This window comes from Acinonyx jubatus, chromosome C1, assembly GCF_027475565.1.
Source record: "Acinonyx jubatus isolate Ajub_Pintada_27869175 chromosome C1, VMU_Ajub_asm_v1.0, whole genome shotgun sequence".
Lineage (NCBI taxonomy): Eukaryota > Metazoa > Chordata > Mammalia > Carnivora > Felidae > Acinonyx > Acinonyx jubatus.
The window spans coordinates 51986743-52005258 of record NC_069381.1 but is presented as its reverse complement, the minus strand read 5'-3'; the positions used below and the strand labels follow the sequence as shown (position 1 = coordinate 52005258).

General features: G+C 40.5%; 1 protein-coding gene across 2 annotated transcripts in view; it reads right to left on the bottom strand.

Annotated features, from left to right (window-relative positions):
* Window positions 1-18516, bottom strand: part of ROR1 (receptor tyrosine kinase like orphan receptor 1) — a 466977-nt gene that overhangs the window by 163745 nt on the left and 284716 nt on the right. For both annotated transcript variants that reach the window (XM_053214186.1, XM_027058998.2), the window contains one exon: window positions 5240-5311. Coding sequence is in view for 1 of the 2 variants with exons in the window: in XM_027058998.2 (XP_026914799.1) it covers window positions 5240-5311 (72 nt within the window). In the remaining variant the exon portion in view is untranslated. The remainder of the gene's footprint in view (window positions 1-5239; window positions 5312-18516) is intronic.

Genomic DNA, 18516 nt, shown 5'->3' with positions numbered 1-18516 from the left:
TGGGCAATAAGAACATGCCAATAGATAAGAGAGCCCCTGACTTTAAAAAAGGCAGGCACGAAATAGATAATTTCAATACAGCATGGTAAGGACTGTGATCAAGATAGACATGGGGTGATATGGTAGCCCATATATGAAGCATTCAGGGGCACTGTTGATGGCATGGTCGATGAGACTGATGAAAGCATTCATTCATCATCTCTCTCTCTAGAATACAAGGTCCAGCAAAGTAGGGATATAGCCTATCTTATTCAGCACTATGCCCATTAGAAGCCCTGTGGGAAAAAGGGGGTGAGGGAATGCTTAAGAGGAGAATGAGGTTAGAGGCAATCCAGTCAGAAGAAACTGCATGAACAAAGGTGCAGAGACTGAAGTAGAGACAGATATTTAGGGAATTAGAAGCAGGCTGTTGAAATAAGTGGAGTATAAAGTAGGGCCCTGGGTAGCTTAGTTGGTTGAGTGTCCGACTCTTCAACTCTTGATTTTGGCTCAGGTCATGATCTCGCAGTTCAGGGTTTGAGCCCTGCATTGAGCTCCGTGCTGACAGCGCAGAACCCACTTGCGATTCTCTCCTCTCTCTGCCCCTCCCCTTGGCTCTCTCCCAAAATAAATAATAAAAAACTTTAAAAAAAGATAAGTATTTAAAGTACGGGGGTAGGGATAGGTGAGAGGAATCAGCAGAGGTAAGCCCATGGAGAACCTTGATCATCAAGCTAAGAAGTGTGGTGCTGGTGTGGGTGAACATTCACATATGGAAGGCCAGAACGGGTGTGGGCTGGTTGAACAAGATCTAAAATCTCTAAAATATGCTTTCCCTACAAGCCTGCCAAAGTACCTATGATTTTTTTTTACTATAAAGCCCAAAGTAATAATCATATTAACCAAAACCAGCTGTTACTTCTTACTCTCCAATTAGTTTATCAGATTTGCTAGCCAGGTCAACTTTCACAACAACCATATGAAGTCATTACCCTTTATTATCTCATCTTACAAATGAGAAGACCAAAGCACAGATCGGTTGAGTGGCTTGCTCAGAGTCACATAGAGTGTAGGTAGCAGATACAGGATTCAAACTTAGTTACCTCCGTCCCAGAGTTTGTTCTCTTAACTGCCATATTATCTCAAATCTGTCTTCCAGTTCACTATTTCCCTCTTCAGCTGAATGCATCCACTGTTTAACCCACTTGATGAACTTGTAATTTCTATAACTCTATTTTTCAATTCCAGAATTTCTACATAGTTATTTTAAAATCTACTTTTAAAAATCATACTATCTTGTACTTGACCTATGGCTTCTATTTCCTCATCTCCACAAAAAATTTTATGTATGTACATATGTATAAAGTTCCCCATGAAACTTTAAAAAAAATTTTTTTACATTTATTTATTTTTGAGAAACAGAGTGAGACAAAGCATGAGCAGGGGAGGGGCAGAGAGAGATGGAGACACAGAATCTGAAGCAGGCTCCAGGCTCTGACAAGTGGTCAGCACAGAACCTGATGTGGGGCTCCAACTCACAAACTGTGGGATCATGACCTGAGCTGAAGTCAGACGCTCAACCGACTAAGCCACCCAGGTGCCCCCCCAATGAAACATTTTTTAAATGTTTATTTATTTTGAGAGAGAGAGAGAGAGAGAGAGGGAGGGAGAGAGAGATCGATCATGAGTGGAGAAGGGGCACAGAGAAAGGGAGAGAGAGAGGGGAAGAGAATCCCAAGCAGGTTCTGAGCTGTCAGTGCAGAGCCTGATGCAGGGCTCAAACTCAAGAACTGTGAGATCTTGAGCTGAAATCAAAAGTCACAACTTTAACCGACTGAGCACCACTCAAGCTCCCCTCCCATGAAACTTTTTTTTAACGTTTATTTATTTTGAGAGAGGGAGAGAACAAGCAGGGGAGGGGCAGAGAGAGAGAGAGAGAAAGAGAGAATCTGAAGCAGGCTCCACACTTTGTGCTGAGCCTGGAGTGGGGTTCGATCTCACAACTGAGATCATGACCTGAGCCAAAATCAAGAGTAGGACGCTTAACCAACTGAGCCACCCAGGCACCCCTCCCATGAAATATTTTAAACATACATTCTCTCTCAAATTGGTCTATTGTCTTTAGTTTCCAAGTATGAGCTTTTCCATGTGTTTTGTCTACTGGCTCTTGCTAATGGTGGCTTTCTTTTATTCTTCTCCTGCATGTACTATAATTTTTAAAAGTAAACTTAACATCAGTAGGAGTTTGCCGGTCTTATTTAGTGGTTTTGATTTTAGAACTTTTGTTTTTGGTGGGAACGGAACACGTACTGTGATGGTGAGACAGTTTGTGAGCTGGTTGTAGGTTGTCCCCTGTCAGGGTCTCAGAGTTTAGTCAATTCCAGACCAAGTTTTTACATTATCTTCTTGGTTTGTGGCTTGTATACTACATGAGAAGAACTTCAACCCCCAACCCCCATACAGCACAGGTTGGGGCTTGTATTTCCTGTGAGTGATCCCAATGTCCCAGGGTGGTTTGTGGACTGCCACACATATCCTCAGCAGAATTCTCATTCTTGCATGCTTGGTCCTCACTAGCAGCTTAAGCAGTGAGGTGGTTTCCTATGGCCTCAGTTCTGATCCCCAAAGGGTATTGAAACTCTAGCCCCTAAGAACCGTACTCATTGCCCATATTTTTATAAAATCTTTTAATTCCTTCTTGCTGATCATTGCTCTACCATTGAGTTTGCTCTTCTGGCACTTGGAGGTTTATCTGTTTTGTGTGCCAGCCTGGCAATGATCTTTTTTTTACATTGTATATTTTCATCAGCATCTCTCTGTAATCAGGGGGGAATGTGCCTTGACAGCTCAATCTATCAAATTGACCAGAAGGCTTTGATTATACATATAGATACCAGTCCTTTCCACTTGACTCTGTGTTCACAGAGGACAGAGACCTTTGTCTCATTCATCTTTCACTACTAATTTTTCAGACAGTGCCCAGACCAGAGTAGGAAGCAAAAAAGATTTGGCTGATGAATAAAAGAATTAATCAGTTTTCTCTCACTCTAAATGGGAATGAAAGACCATATACTAATTATCTTCTAGAGAAATATGATACCAAGGAGCTCTGGAAAGCCATCCATGCCCTCTGGAAGACTCATGTTGAACACACAAAAAGTTTGCCTTAGTCCAGCTTTGTAGCAAGTAGGTTCACTACTATTGACACTACTTTCTTGAAGGGCAACCACTGCTAATTACAGTCCTGGTCTGGTAGAAATTCAAAGTCTGGCAAGCTAGATTCTTGACTGGTGGCTCTGCTGCCTTTTTAGCAGATACTGATGTTCTTTTATAGCCATAATTAGAACCTGATCAACAACATGTAGTGTACAATGATATCATTTTTACTGTTGGTGCCATAAAGAACTTGCCGATTAAGTTCACGTTGTTTTTAAGTAGGCTCCACACCCAATGTGGGGTTTCAACTCATGACCCTGATATCAAGAGTTGGATGCTCTACCGACTGAGCCAGCCAGGCACCCCAAGTTCACATTCTTGAAAGCACCTTGCACAGTACTTGTCACATAGTGAGTAGTGAGTTAAGATTTAGTGTGTTTTACGTCTTCTTTTACATTAAAAAAATGTAAAAATATTTGTTGAAAATCTATTGCCTCCTAGGCATTGTGCCTAGTGCAGGACATGGAAGGGAATAATATACAGTCCCTGCTCCAATCCTAAAGTAGAAAAAGAATGTCCAAAGTAAATTTAACAATAGAAAATTATTCTAAATGTCCTCCTACTTAAAGTGAAAAGATATTTCACCTTATCCCGCCACCCTAAAATGCCTAATAAAGTATAACCATCAGAATATGGGTTACCTGGTTGACTCAGTTGGTTAAGCATCTGACTCTTGATCTCAGCTCAGAATAACCTTGCCTATTACTATTTTATAAGGTTCTCTCTCTTCAGAGAGGAAATACAACTCACAGTGAACACATGAGCAGACAAAAGAGAGCTGATTATAAAAGGCATCTGACATAAAGGACAATGATTTTTGAGCTTTTATCACTATAATCCCAGAACCTAGAATCATGCCTGAAGTAAAGTAGAATAAGTTTGCTGCATGTTTTGCACATATATATACAGAGGTGTCCATCCACATATATGGCCTAAGTTGTCACTCATTCCACACATTTATTGAGGATTCCTATGAACAAGAGTCTGTGTTAGATTTTGCAATGGAGACAAAGAAAAAAGAACAAGAACGAGAATAAGATAGAAATCCTATTTACAAGGAGCTTTCAGGCATAAGAATGACACAGACAGGTGTATAAATCACCATGATATAACACAGAAAATGTTAAGAACAGAGAAAAGGTCTATGGGAGTTCCAAAGAAAGAAAGGCCACTTCCTGCTGAGGGATTAGATAAGACTGTGGCTAATATAGAATGTGTTGTTTTCAGTCTTGAAGGATAAGTAATTTGTGGCGTGCAGAAGGGAGAAAATGGGCACTGGCAAAGAAAAAAAGGGGTGATTCAGATGGAAAGAATAGCTTAGGCAAAAGGAGAGAGGCAGAAAAGCACAGGGTATATAAGAAGAAATATAAATTTTGCTGGAGATGCATAAAAGGATATAAAGGGGGCTAAAGAGAAATATGGCTAGAAAGGTAAGATGAGCCACATTGCAGGGGCTTTGAAGGTGTCCTGATTTACCATTCCAGAACACAGGGTCTCTATCGAGTAACCAGAGCTTAGCATATGGTGGAGCTTAATTAATACTACAACAACTTCATAGCAGGAACCTGTTCCCCACGTGCACACAGGAAGCTGCCATCTGTACGCACAGGCAATTACAAACATTCCAAATACTCTGCCCTGAACCCTGCAAGCACATCAAATACTCACTGTAAAAGGTCACCCAGCAAACAGCTCTGATCAATCCTGGCTCAGGCAGAATCAAATCCCCTAAATAAGATCCACTAGATGCAATGTCAGGAAGGTCAGTAACAACCCTATTTCACATCTTGAAGCATTTTTACCATATGGAACATTTTAGAGGAAGAAGGGAAAGGAAAGAGTAAAAAAAAACCCTCTCCAGAAATCATAGAATTCCAAGTAATCAAACATTAAATAATCACAAAGTAAGCAAGGGGTTTATTTTGGCCCCCACCTCCTTCTAATGATCTAAAAAGCAGCTGATTTCAAAGAAGGCCATGCCAGGATTAAAAATGGAGTTTCACGCCTCCCCCCTCCTCCTCCCCAGTGCATCCCCATTGTGTACCTTTGTCGAGTTCACTTGAAATGTTCCATGATGAGGTAGGCACTAACTCAGCAGTGACTGACAACTCTGTTTCTGGAAAGAAAAAGAAGGGAGGGGAGAAAGACAAGGGTGATATTAAATATATAAGTAACTTATGGGCTGTTAGAAGCATTACAGGAGATTTCCAAAGGCACTGCCTTCTGAGAGAGACCACTGCAATCCCATAGCTTATTAAACTGAACAGCCGCTCTGCTTGCCAGGCAGAGGCGCCTGCATTACAGAGTCTATCCAGATGAGCAATCTGTAGGCCAGATTCAAAGAGGTGTTGTTGTTGTTTTTTTTCTTTAAAACATGGGCTTGAAAATTAAAATACAAAGATTTCATTAACAAAACAAACTAAACCTGCAGAAATGACTGAACGTTATCAAACATCAACTCTTCCTTTTCTTGTTAGAAGATCACTCTTAGACAATATATTCAATAGTCTTTCCATGAAAAATGAGAACTAAGTTTGCTCTTTCTGCTGATTTCATTTGCTGTGTTTGTGAATTGATAGCGTTTCTATTAATGGAGAAATCTATTTCTCTACATTGAAACTTAGAGTCAAGACAAATGAAAGCTAAGTTTTTGAATATGAGAGTCATGTGAGGTAACTAAACTCAAAAGACAATTTTCAAAACCACCATAAATTAAAGCAAACATGCAAATCAACAACAGAAAGGGCATAAGACACTATGAAGATTTAAAAACTCTACAGCAGTAATAGACTGTAACATACAAATGATGTTTTTATTGTTGTTTTTGAAATTTTAAGCCATGATGATGTCATGCACATTTTAATAGGGTTGCATTAACCTCCCCTTAGACCATACACACACACACACACACACACACACACACACACACACACACGTACTTTAGTACATACAGAACTCTAGTACGGAGCAGAATCTTGGAGAACTCAGTGCCTACAACATTAGATAATGACACCCACATGAATCCATTTTCCTTCCTTCAATCTGGTACAGACATCATTAATCAATTATGGCTCTTTTTGCCTGTTAAACCTGAGATCTGCCTTAGAGTCTTTCCAGTACAGTGCTCTAGGTAGACACTAAAAATGGATCTGAAATGCAAGGTGAACTTTTTAGTAAGTGGAAGAACTGGGATTCAAATCCAGGTCTGTTTCTATTGCCTACATATCTCCTAGTAGCTCATGCTACCTGGTACTCAGGTCTATGAAACCTGATTTGTTTTTCATCTTACCTCTCTCTGGCTTCACCTTTTACCTAGATAAGCACACTTTCTACTGTTTCCTTATTTACTGATAGGGCTTGGCTGCCACTTGGCCATAGAAATCACACACCATAGTCAGTGAGCTTTGTCAAGAACAGGATGTTTATCCACTGAGACCTTGCAAAGACCCACTTCTAGTTTGTCTACTGGGTCTCTGATCAACCTGCCACCTACAGGAGAGACAAAAGGGTTGTTTGGTTTGTGCAGACCTCCTTGACTTGCCCTGTCCCAGCAGCAGGTGGGAAAGAAAGTAGACAAACCACACATACCCTCCTCAGTGCAAGTGGCCCCAGTCCCCTCCTATGTCCTGAGCTAAAAATGGCACAGATTCTTTAAAGGGGACCTGAAGTCAGGTGCACAGTATGGCAGGAACTTCAAATCATATAAGATTGCAAAATATGAAAAGAAAAAGAAAACAGCATCCCAGGTGGGAAAAATGCTTAACACAAAACCACAGTAGAAGGCAGGGCTTCTGGTATTAACCACTTGTCCTAGGAATGGGTATTTCATGCAGGTGACTTCATGAGGAAAAGCTAATTGTCTGTATCTGAGGGCCCTCCATGAAGGACTCCAACCACAGCTCCGCTTAACCCTGTTCCTGTTGCCACCTACTTTGGCTCTTTGAATAATGGCCCCTTGTTTGCAGTATTATGGACTACTGTGGTTCACCTTCCAAAAGGGCTCATCAAGCACTCCAATACCCAGACTTCAGGGAGCTTTGGAAGAGAAGCATGGCAGCCAAGGCAGCATTTCAGGCAAAGAAGCAAAAGGTGGGGAAGTGGTGGGATTAAGGCAGATCTTGACGGCATTTACATTCAATATTTTCATAGCTTCATCTTACTGCTGCTCACAGTTAAACTGCCAGAAATATAGGTTTCATTTTACAGTATTAATTTTTATAGAAAGTTAGCTCTATGTCCCTTGGTTTTTCTAACCTGACTTTGAATTGCTGATTGAGTATAATTTGGGACCGATGACAAATGAATAGTTTCTTGGCACTGCTAAGAGTAAAATTATTCCCCATGTGTCCCTGGACACTAATTACTACTCGGTTCTTAGACTATGGCAAAGATAATTTCAATTCGCAAGCTCATTTAGTGATTGTGATGATTCTGAGGAATTCCATACTCGGCCTCAAGATCTATTCCTTCAGATAACCACATGTTCAGCTTCTCGATAGAGTGATAATAAAAACAGATAAAATATTTTGAAATATGAATAACCTTCCTAAAAAATATTATCTTCCAAGGCCATATATTTTAAAAGAAAGGGTGATTATTTTATGTGAAAAGTTCAATGTTAGCAATTCTCCCTCACACACACAAAAAATGATGTTTAAGAAGCTTCCCCTCCCCCAAAAGGAAGATTGACTTATATGTGAGAAAAATTCAGTATGTCTCAGCTTTGACTCCATGGAGTCAAAGGTTAGTAGTAGCTTTAGAGAGAGACACAACCATCAGCCTTGACCATGTAGGATCTCCACTAATGGATTCAGCTTCTTTCCTACCTCCTCATCATGGCAAAAGGAGGAGATATTTCCAAGGACATTTCATACCAGACTGGCAACATCTCTTTGTGTAAGAGTATTGTGGTAAGAGCAAATTAATATGTACTAATTAGTAGATAGTTGAATAGCTAAATTACTAATTTTGTGATCATAAGCAAGTTATTTAACATCTTTTGACCTCTATTTTCTCATCTGTAAAATGGGGACAATGAAAGCCACCTCACAGGACTGTGGTAAGGATTACATTAGATTGTGGTCCAAAAGGGTCCTGCACAGTGTCCAGCATAGAGTGAGCACTGAAGATCTTTTGTGACTTCCTCTCTGTCTAGTAAGGCAGATAATAGTCATCCTCTACGTGGACATACTCCTGTTAGCTGCTACTTCACTGTCGAGGTTTGAAATAACACATTCTCCATGCTTTTAGAAAAGACTCTGTATTTCTCATGCCTTACTAATCTAAGCCAATCTTTTCATTTTTGTGAGGTTTTCCCGAATTGGTCACCAGTTCTCTTAAGAACATAAGTGTTTTTATGTACTTTTATCCAATTTAGGCAAATCAAGCATGTTTTAGAAAACTCCAGCCCTTATCTTCCCTGACCCCTGCAGGAGGGCAAACCATTCTTCTCCCGATTTAATCAATAGGAGCTATTATCTTTGCAGTTTCACTGATGATTGACTTCTTGGCACGGATTCTGCAAACCATAAGGTTTTGGTATTTAAGCCTGAACAGTGGGAGTGTTATTTGGAGGAAAGGAGAAAAAAAAATAAGCCTTGAATCCTCCTCATTGATAAAAGCCTGTGCTCTCTGAAAGGATTACTGGTTCATCTCAGCAGTTGGCAGGTGGAGACCCAACGTTCACAGGATGTGGAAGCTCTTATAAGAAGCACCCAGCCATGCCACATCCTGTATCCTGATCCAGGGATACGTGACGTTACACAGACATAAACCAGCATACTCCAGAGACTAGAGGCCAGCCCAATGGTCACAAAGGCCAAGTGTGAGGGAACAAATGTCTATCCCATGGCCCTCCTTGACCAGAGACCCTGAGTCCCAGAATGTTGTATCTGGGTGTGCCTTAGCTATAATTCTGTTTTTTGCACCCACAAGATTTTGTGGGACATTACAGGATGTAGGGGGAGAGAGGACAAGAGGACAGGGCTCTAGGCCCTCCTTCATCAGGAACAATTTTCTGTTTCTCTCTTTTACGTATCAGATATTGTGGAAAAGTCTTCAATGCTCTAAACCAAAAACCAAACAAACAAACATTAAGCCTCTAATATGGTATGGTCTTCTCATTTTACAGATGAAGAAAGTGAGGCCCACAGTAGTCAGGTGATTTGGCGAAAATCCCAAAAGTTCTAAGTAGAGCCAGGCCTTAGAAATGGCTTAGAAATAAACGCATGCTGCCTTCTCTCTGTGATCCATTTTCTTCTGTCTGTGCCTCTAAGCTGTGATACGTATCCTTAGAAGCTAAGTTCAGAGACACACAGGGCATTTTCAAACAGCCAGGGTCAGTCCCACTAAACGGGCACACCTTCTCTGCTTATGATCACTGGGGGCCAGGGAAGGGTGGGAAGGAGGTGGGCAAGCTGATGGCTTTGAGTTGTCTGCTGAAGGCTCTTAGCCATGGTTGCTTCCTGACTCCAGTGCCTCAGTGGAGGAGAAGCCCATAGCCAGGTATCACCAAAAGTACCTATTTGGAAAAGTAACAGGCAGTTTACACTCTGTAACAGCACAAGGGGGTTAGTCAGCCAGGGCGTTGCTGCAGCTCTGGGATCACAATCACCCCACATCTGGGATCCTGAATGAGGGGTCCTTCCACTCTGGGGACTGAACTTACTGAGAGAGGGAAGCGAGAGCCTTTCTCACCCCAGGTGGGATAGTCAGGACTGGAGAATTACTATGCTCAGTGTCTACAAGGACCTTATAATCCTGTGGCCTCAAATTTGGATTTCTGATGTAATCTTTAAATGAAATTAACAGTACAGTCACAGAGAGAGAAGACGGCACAATTTTGCCACCTTAAACCCCCTGCTCAGGAACCCAACCACACCACCTACACTGCACTATGAAAACATATTTTTTAATAAAACCTGTAATGACTTTGTAAATAGCACAATTACCATAGAGGTGGCAAAGCCATAAACTTGTTGAAGAAAACTTTAAAGTATACTGAACTTTGTAGTATTATTCATATTTTTATATAGAGGGAATTGTAAAAAGCAAAATAAAAAAAATAAGAAGGATAAAAAAGGTGTCCAGGTTTTCTTAATGTGTAAGGGGCTCCGAGATCTTGTCAAAAATCCATAGTTAGATACCATTACTATCTCCATTCTAAGATTGAAGAACCTGAGATTATTAAGACACTTACTTGCCTACACAGCTTGTTAGGATAGAGGTAGGAATTCTGATCAATCTGAGCAGGGCATCTGACAGCAGAACCAGAGGGTCTCCAAATCTGCCAAAATCAGGGGAGAGTGGGGGGGATCCTAAAAGGTGTATCCACTTTCTCTCTGGCTTAAGCCCCCTTCAGCCACAGGAAAACCCTGTGAACTCTAAGCGCTGCAGAATACAGTTTGAGACCCTGTACCTGAGACCACACACCTCCTCTCTATCAATGCCTGGTTTCCTAATTCTAAAACCCAAAAGGATAGTAAGGACCACAAGGGGAGGGGAGGAAATACTCCTTGACTCATTCTTATATGCCTCTTTTTTATTTGTACAGACTATTTCCTTCTTTAAATCTGTTAAATTAATATTACGGATCACATGCACTTCTTATATTTAAAGGGATTATGCTATACAAAGCGCCACAATGACATACATGTTCTTCAAAGCCAATAAAAGTAAACTTGAGGGGCACCTGGCTGACTCAGTGAATAGAGCATCTGCCTCTTGATCTCGGGGCTGTGAGTTCAAGCCCCATGTTGGGCAGGGAGCCTACTTAAAAAAAAAATCTTGAAAACTATCTTACTTAAAAACTTTTATATTTGGGGCACCTGGGTGGCTCAGTCAGTTGAGGAACTGACTCTTGATTTCAGCTTAGGTCATGATCTCACAGTTTGTGGGACTGAGCCCCATGTCTACCTGTCTGTCTGTCTCTCTCTCTCTTAAAATAAATGAATAAATAAGCTTAAAAAAACTGTTATATTTGGGCTCTCTTCCATTGAACTCTAGAGAGTCATTCATTCATTCAATACACATGTATATTAGCACTTTCTGTGTATAAGAACTGGGATGAAAAAGTTTGTCCTGGTCCCCGGCATTTTCAAGAACTCAGTCTCAGGAAGGAAAGTACAGAAACACAATTATAAACAGCATGCTAGGGTAACAATAGAAACCTGCAGAAATGGCCTTCTAGCCCCATAAGCCATTCTCCCCACCCTGCCCCAACCAGGCTAAAAACATCAAGACTACTGAATAAAATATCACACACAAAAATATAATGCATAGCTGAGGTTGAAAGGAAAGAAATTCTCAGGTGCCAAAAAGGAAGAGAATGGTAAGTGGAAGCTAATGTGGGAGATGCCTTATAAATACAGACCATCTGAGCTGGGGTCTCAGTTTCAAGATTCATTTGAAAATGAAAGATGTGTGGATAAAGAAAATGTGGTATATATATATATATATATATATACACACACACACACACACACACACACACACACACACACACACACACACACAATGGAGTATTACTCGGCAATCAAAAAGAATGAAATCTTGCCATTTGCAACTATGTGGATGGAACTGGAGGGTATTATGCTAAGTGAAATTAGTCAGTAAGAGAAAGACAAAAATCATATGACTTTACTCATATGAGGACTTTAAGAGACAAAACAGATGAACATAAGGGAAGGGAAACAAAAATGATATAAAAACAGGGAGGGGGACAAAACAGAAGACACTCATAAGTATGGAGAACAAACTGAGGGTTGCTGGAGGGGTTGTGGGGGGATGGGCTAAATGGGTAAGGGGCATTAAGGAATTTACTCCTGAAATCATTGCTTCACTATATACTAACTAATTTGGATGTAAATCTTAAAAAATAAAAAAATAAAGTTAAATTATAAAAAAAAGAAAAGAAAAGAAAATGAAAGATGTGGCCAGAGAGAGATCTGGGTTCTTGCTTAAAGCCTTTACTAGAGCCTGGGAGAACATCCCCATCTGTGGGAAGGGCTGAAAACACTTCCTCTAATGGCCTAGAGAAACTGCTATACCCTTGCAGTCTAGGAATTAGAAGGGGGAGGAGACCACATCTCCAAAAGAAATCAAACGGTATGTAAAGACCAGAGAAGTCCAATGTACCCTTCACCCAGTTTCTCTCCAGGATTACAGCTTGTAGAATCATGGTACAGCATCACAATGAGGAATTTGACATTGTTACCATGTGTATGTAAGTTCTATGTCATTTTATTACATGTAGATCCATATAACCACCTCTTTAATCAAGACAAAGAACTATCATTACCACCAAGATCTCCCTCATGCTGCCCCTTTATAGTCACACCCATCCCCCAAACATTCCTAACATTTGGTACTTGACAGTCTGTTCCCCATCTCTATAATTTTGTTGTTTCATGAACAATATATAAACAGACTCCTACAATGCCCTTGAGATTCACTCAATTTGTTGCATGTATCAATGGTTTGTTCTTTCTCATTGCTGAGTAGTATTCCATAGTATGGATGTACCACACTTTGTTTAACCACTGACCTAGGACATTTGGTTGTTTTCATTTTCTGGCTACTAAAAATAAAACTGTTATGTATCCATTCACAACTGTTTGTGCTAAATTCTTTATTTCAGTAAGAAGGAAGGTGAATCTAGAAAGAAAGAGTTATATGCAAGAAGCAATAATAGGCAAATAAACTGGAAAATATGTTGAAAATATTAAATAAGCCTTGATTCTAAAAATAAATATGTGATTAGAAGTACAACAGGGGCACCTGGGTGGCTCAGTCGGTTAATTGTCCGACTTCAGCTTAGGTCATAATCTCGTGGTTTGTGGGTTCGAGCCCCGCATCAGGTTCTTTGCTGACACCTCAGAGCCTGGAGCCTGCTTTGGATTCTGTATCTCCCTCTCTCTCTGCCCCTCCCCTGCTCCCACTCTGTCTCTGTCTCTCAAAAACTAAAATGAAACGTTAAAAATTTTTTTAAAAAATACCACAGAGGTAAAAGAGGGTTCCAAGTCAGCATCGAGAAGGAGTACATCCCCCAGTTTAGGGAGGGGGAACCTAAGGATGGCTGGTGGCAAAGTTTGTTCCACTCTGACAGAAGGTCTGGGTGTTGGAAATTCTATGGCACATTCGTGAAAGTGCATGTAACTCAATAATGGTCATGCTTAATTGCATAGTATCAACTTTTTCCAACAAGTAAACAAGTAGTAATTTCAAAATCCAGGGGCTTCTAGTTTTGTTTTTTTCTTACAGATAAAAAAGCAACATCCCAGCTAATTACTGGGGAGGCAGGATCTTCTTAGGGTCAATGCAAGTCCTAGGAGAAATTTCAAAATGGCTCAAACCTTGATTTTCCCCAAGAAGTTCAAATGACTGGATCCAAAGTTAGCACTTCCTCACTCACCCATGGTGCTGCTCAACGGATGCTTAGTGGGAACAAAAGAATTGGTTTATTTCTAGCTTCAGAACAAGTTGGCAAAGACATAATAAAGAAAAGGAGGAAGCATGCTGAAAAATCTTTAACTCAGAAAATGGTCTTATCAATCTATGTAGGTTTCATTTCATTTTCTTTCAGGTGTTGCATAGACAATTCAGATTCCCAAAGACATCAACAAACTTCACTTATTTGTTCTGGTTTCCACTTCACTGCTCTTCCTTATAGGCTTTTCCCCTCAAAAGTGCCTCTTGGCAATTTTTTCTTCCTCCCTGCTGTGTCACCTGTACTTGTCTTTGGTGTTTGCCATTTAATCTTCCCCCTTTGTATGGCCCACGCACACTTTCGTATTCTATTATCAATTTTGTAAGAAAAGTCTATTACCCTGTAATTGTCTTTGGTCAGTTCATGGTCTTCTGTCGTTCAGAAGAAACAAGAAACCCAAGAAAGAGGCTTTCCTAGCTGCAATTCCATGACTCTCGACTCTTGGAAAACAAATGAAGTCTAGGTTAAGTTCCACACACAATAGGAGCAAAGTTAAGTTGTGCCAGGTGACCCCTAAACAGCATATTAGCATACAGTTTGGAAAAAGAGATGGCCACAAAGGATGTCTTTAAAAACTCCTTACTTTCACCTGGAGTTTAATGTTATTAAATTTGTTTGTTCAATGATTCCCCCATTTATTCATTCAATAAATATTTCTTGAGCACTTACTCTGTTTCAGACCAGCTAAGTGCTGGCTGGGTGCTAAAGATATAATGAACAAAATTAAGACCGTTCCTTACTTCACAGAACTGTGTGGTAGGAACACATAGAAGTAAACTAAGTGGGGCACCTGGGTGGCTCGGTCAGTTGAGCCTCTGACTTCAGCTCAGGTCATGATCTCATGGTTCATGAGTTCGAGCCCCATGTCAGGCTCTGTGCTGACAGCTCAGAGCTTGGAGCCTGCTTAAGATTCGGTGTTTCTCCCTCTCTCTCTCTGCCCCTCCCTGGCTCTCGCTCTGTGTGTGTCTCTCTCTCTCTCAAAATAAATAAACATTAAAAAAAATTTTTTTTAAATAAGTAAACTAACTGTTAAAATATAGTATGATAAATACTGTGTATGTGTGGTGGAAATGGGGATGGGGGTAAATGGAACTAGCAGTCTTGAGGGATCCTGTTCTGACCAAAACCTTTGGTGATAAACCTTACATGGTTTATGGAGAGCCAGATGTTTAGATGCATACAAGGATCCTGGATAATCTAATTTCCTCCTCTGAATAAAACAGGTATGCCCCACCTGCCAGAGTCCCATAACTTCCCTTCCCTGCAGAACTTGGCTACTAAAAGAAGCAGGGAATGGCTGTCCCAAGATCAGTGATTTGGCTTTAGCCCTGTATACTTCTTAAATTGATTCTTAACAGGGACTGGGTCCTTCATGCTTTTATCTTCTTAGCAATGTAAATATCTGCCAGGAATGGAGGGTTAGTCTAACCTGTCTACGAGGTTCCAAATTTTCAGTTCCTTATAGCTTTCTAATTTACACTTGGCTCTGAAAAGAGAACTAACAGTCTATTTAACATGGTACTTTGCACAGGTTAAATGACTTCTGCTCCAGCCAGACCAATGAGGAAACAGAATACATACAACAGAAGGTTTGATGCACAAACTTCATCTCCTTGAAATAGTGTAATGCTGACATTAATAAAATCTTTCTTATGTTTGAACCTCAAATAGGATACTTCTCTGTTTAAGTAACAGCAAAACAACCATGCAGTGCAACAGGAAAACAAAATCTATCTACTAATTCAGTGACATTTCGTTTTCTGTTGAAGAGACAAAAAAAAAATCTGGAATTACTCTAATTTTCTACTTTATAATTTGCACTTAATTCTATGGTCCATGTGTCCTTTGGCCATCAGTGAGTAAGTGCTCATTCTTTCATTCTGATTAATAGCAAACCTCTTGAGGGCAAGGATTATGTCTTAAGCTTCCTTTGTGCACTACCTGGTTTCTACACAATTCTGAACAGGCTAGATGGGAAACAGCATAGCAGAGGAATTAAAGTTATCATGTTGATTGAGGGTCAGACATGTTCAAATCCAGGCTCTGTCACATACTAGCTTATGACCTTGGGCAAATTACTTCACACCTCTAAACATCAGGTCCTCATTCAAAAAATGTATACAACAGTAATGGCATTGCATTGTGATGAGGATTAACTAGGACAATATTTGGAGATGAGTTTGGTGTCCAGAAAAAGGTAAACCTTCAGCAAAGTAGCAGCTATCACTATTAGTTTTTTTGTTGTTTTTTGTTTGTTTGTTTTGTTTTGTTTTACTTGCAATAGGTACAGCTTGAAGGCTATTTAATGCACTGATTCCCAAACCCAGCTGGGGAGCACATTAAACAAATCCAGATTCTGGGACCCTATCCCTAAATTACTAAAGCTCCTAAGGTGGGTCTTAGATAACTACCCCAGCACTAGTCTTCTGTAAATCACCGGTTTAAGGAAACTCAAATAATCATATGCCTGCAAAAAAGTGAAAAACACGAAAAGGTTTAACTGAACAGATAAATTTAATGTAATTTAAGAATCAAGGGGAAAGGAAGCTGGCAGACAAACGTATCTCATATTTGTTGTAAAATTCCAAAGTGGTCAGCAACCTCAATATTAAGACAGCTCAGTGAATATTAACCAAGAACAAAATTGGTACCTCTTGAATGACTTTCAAATCCAAGTATTTATATTTAACTTGAAGGTTCTCCTAACTGGTTGACCAATGATTCAGCCAATTAGACTTTTAGGAGAAAAATTATCATCCTACAAAGAATGAGACAGTATTGTCCCAGCCAGTATCTGTGTTACATAGGATCTCAATGGCTGGGCGTTCTGTTTGTAGATGCCACAACGGGCACGCTCTAAATGTATGCAGTCACCCTATCCTAGACATAAAAGGAGAAAAAAACAAAACGCTTTTCAGCTTTGATTCTCAGCCACTTAAAGCATTTACTAAGAGAAGCCCACTTTGGATGCAGTTGAAAAGGCTATGAAGATTCCAAGCACCTTACAGTAATACAAGTACCTTGTATTTAGGTAGCTCTCTTCCTTTCAAGAAAGTCTGTACACAGAACAGACATGAGCTCATGACTCCACATGTGAAGGATCAAGGCTCAAGATAATCATACCCTGGTTGGAGTTGAAGAAACCCAGACTCGGCCAGAGAACTCACCTAAGGTCCCCTGGCATGCCATCAACCGCCAGGAGAAGGTAACCACGGTCTCCCCTCCCCCAAACCTGGCTCCACACAGGCTCTCTATTATACTGCCGGTGAAGACTCTTCCCCAGTTTTAAGGTTTTTGTTTTTGTTTTCCCTAATACCTTCCAGCACACTGTTAATTCAATCATTTCAAAGTTTCAAGGAGTGAGGAGTAAAATTTTTAACAAGAACTATTTTCAGAAAAAAATCTATTGAAAGTATAATTTGTACCTTCTGGATGGCCCTGGAAACCAAGTGTTTAAGTTAATGGGATTGAGGGACTCTTGGGTTGGTGGAAATTATTTTAATCAGAGAGGTAAATTTAGGAGGATTACTATTATCCTACAAGATAGTAAGATGGTTTTGCTCCAGCCATATTAGCCTGGGCGTGTAGGATCTAGATGGCTGGCAATTTTCAAATACTCTATTTGCCTCAAATTACTCCACTTTAAAATGCTTTCACCCGTCTGGACTCGGTTTCCTGTACCATGTCATTGTTGATGGCCTAAGGGGATCAATAATTAAAATTAAATAGAGGGAAACATGATGCAGAGCCTAAGTTGGGACCAGAATCCCTCCCCAGAGCCTCTTAGTTCAATCTCTCCCTCTTCTGAGGTCCCATAGTGTTCTGTTTGCTCCCCCCTTAAGACACTTCACAGTTTGTAAGGTAACCCACAATTGTTTCAGCATGCTTCTTTACAAAAATTGCATGTTGCCTGGGGCATCTGGGTGGCTCAGCTGGTTAAGTGTCTGACTCTGGATTTGGGTTTAGGTCATGATTTCATGGTTTGTGAGTTCGAGCCCCATGCCAGGCTCTGGGCTAACAGCTCAGAGCCTGTTTGGGATTCTCTGTCTCCCTCTCTCTCTGCCCCTCCTCCACCAGTGCTGTCTCTCTCAAAATAAATAAATAAAACTATAAAAATAAAAATAAACAAATATTTAAAAATAAAAATAAAAATAAATGCATGTTTCCTGTGGCTAGGAACAAATCTTACTTATCTCTACACATAGTATCAACTATTGCGTTGCACACATAGTAGGCACTCAACAAATGTTTTCTGAATGCACAGGTGATATAATAGCTGCACTCTCCATATATTATATTTATTGGTATAAGGTAGTGTGGTAGGATGCAAAATGGCCAAGGTTCATTCCTCTGTGTCTCCACACCTTTTTGTAGCTCTTCCCACGAAGAGATGGAGTCTACTTCCCTAACCTGAATCTGGGCTGGCCTTTGGCTAACAGATTGTGCCAAGACCTTGGCCCTGTCCACGTGAAAGAACTACCAGCCAACACACTGACTCCTGAGATAAACAAATGCTCGTTGTGTGTGGTCACAAAGTTTTGGGATGCTTATGTAGGATCATGTGTGGGTAATAGATACCCAATTAAAGATAAGAACATGAAGGCCCAGTGAAGTTAGGAACCAGCCTAAAGCCACGGAGTGAAAAAGCTGGGATTTGAATCCTCTTCCTGATTCTAAACACCACATTATTTCCACTGAACAAGCTGACTAAATTTCAAATATTCCCGTGCCTTCAGAAGTAAGAGACAAATGGGAGAGGAGCCTCCTTCCACAGTGAAGCATGGTGAAGAATTGAGTGTGGAAGCCAGCCACCCTCATCGGACAAGGCTGTGTGT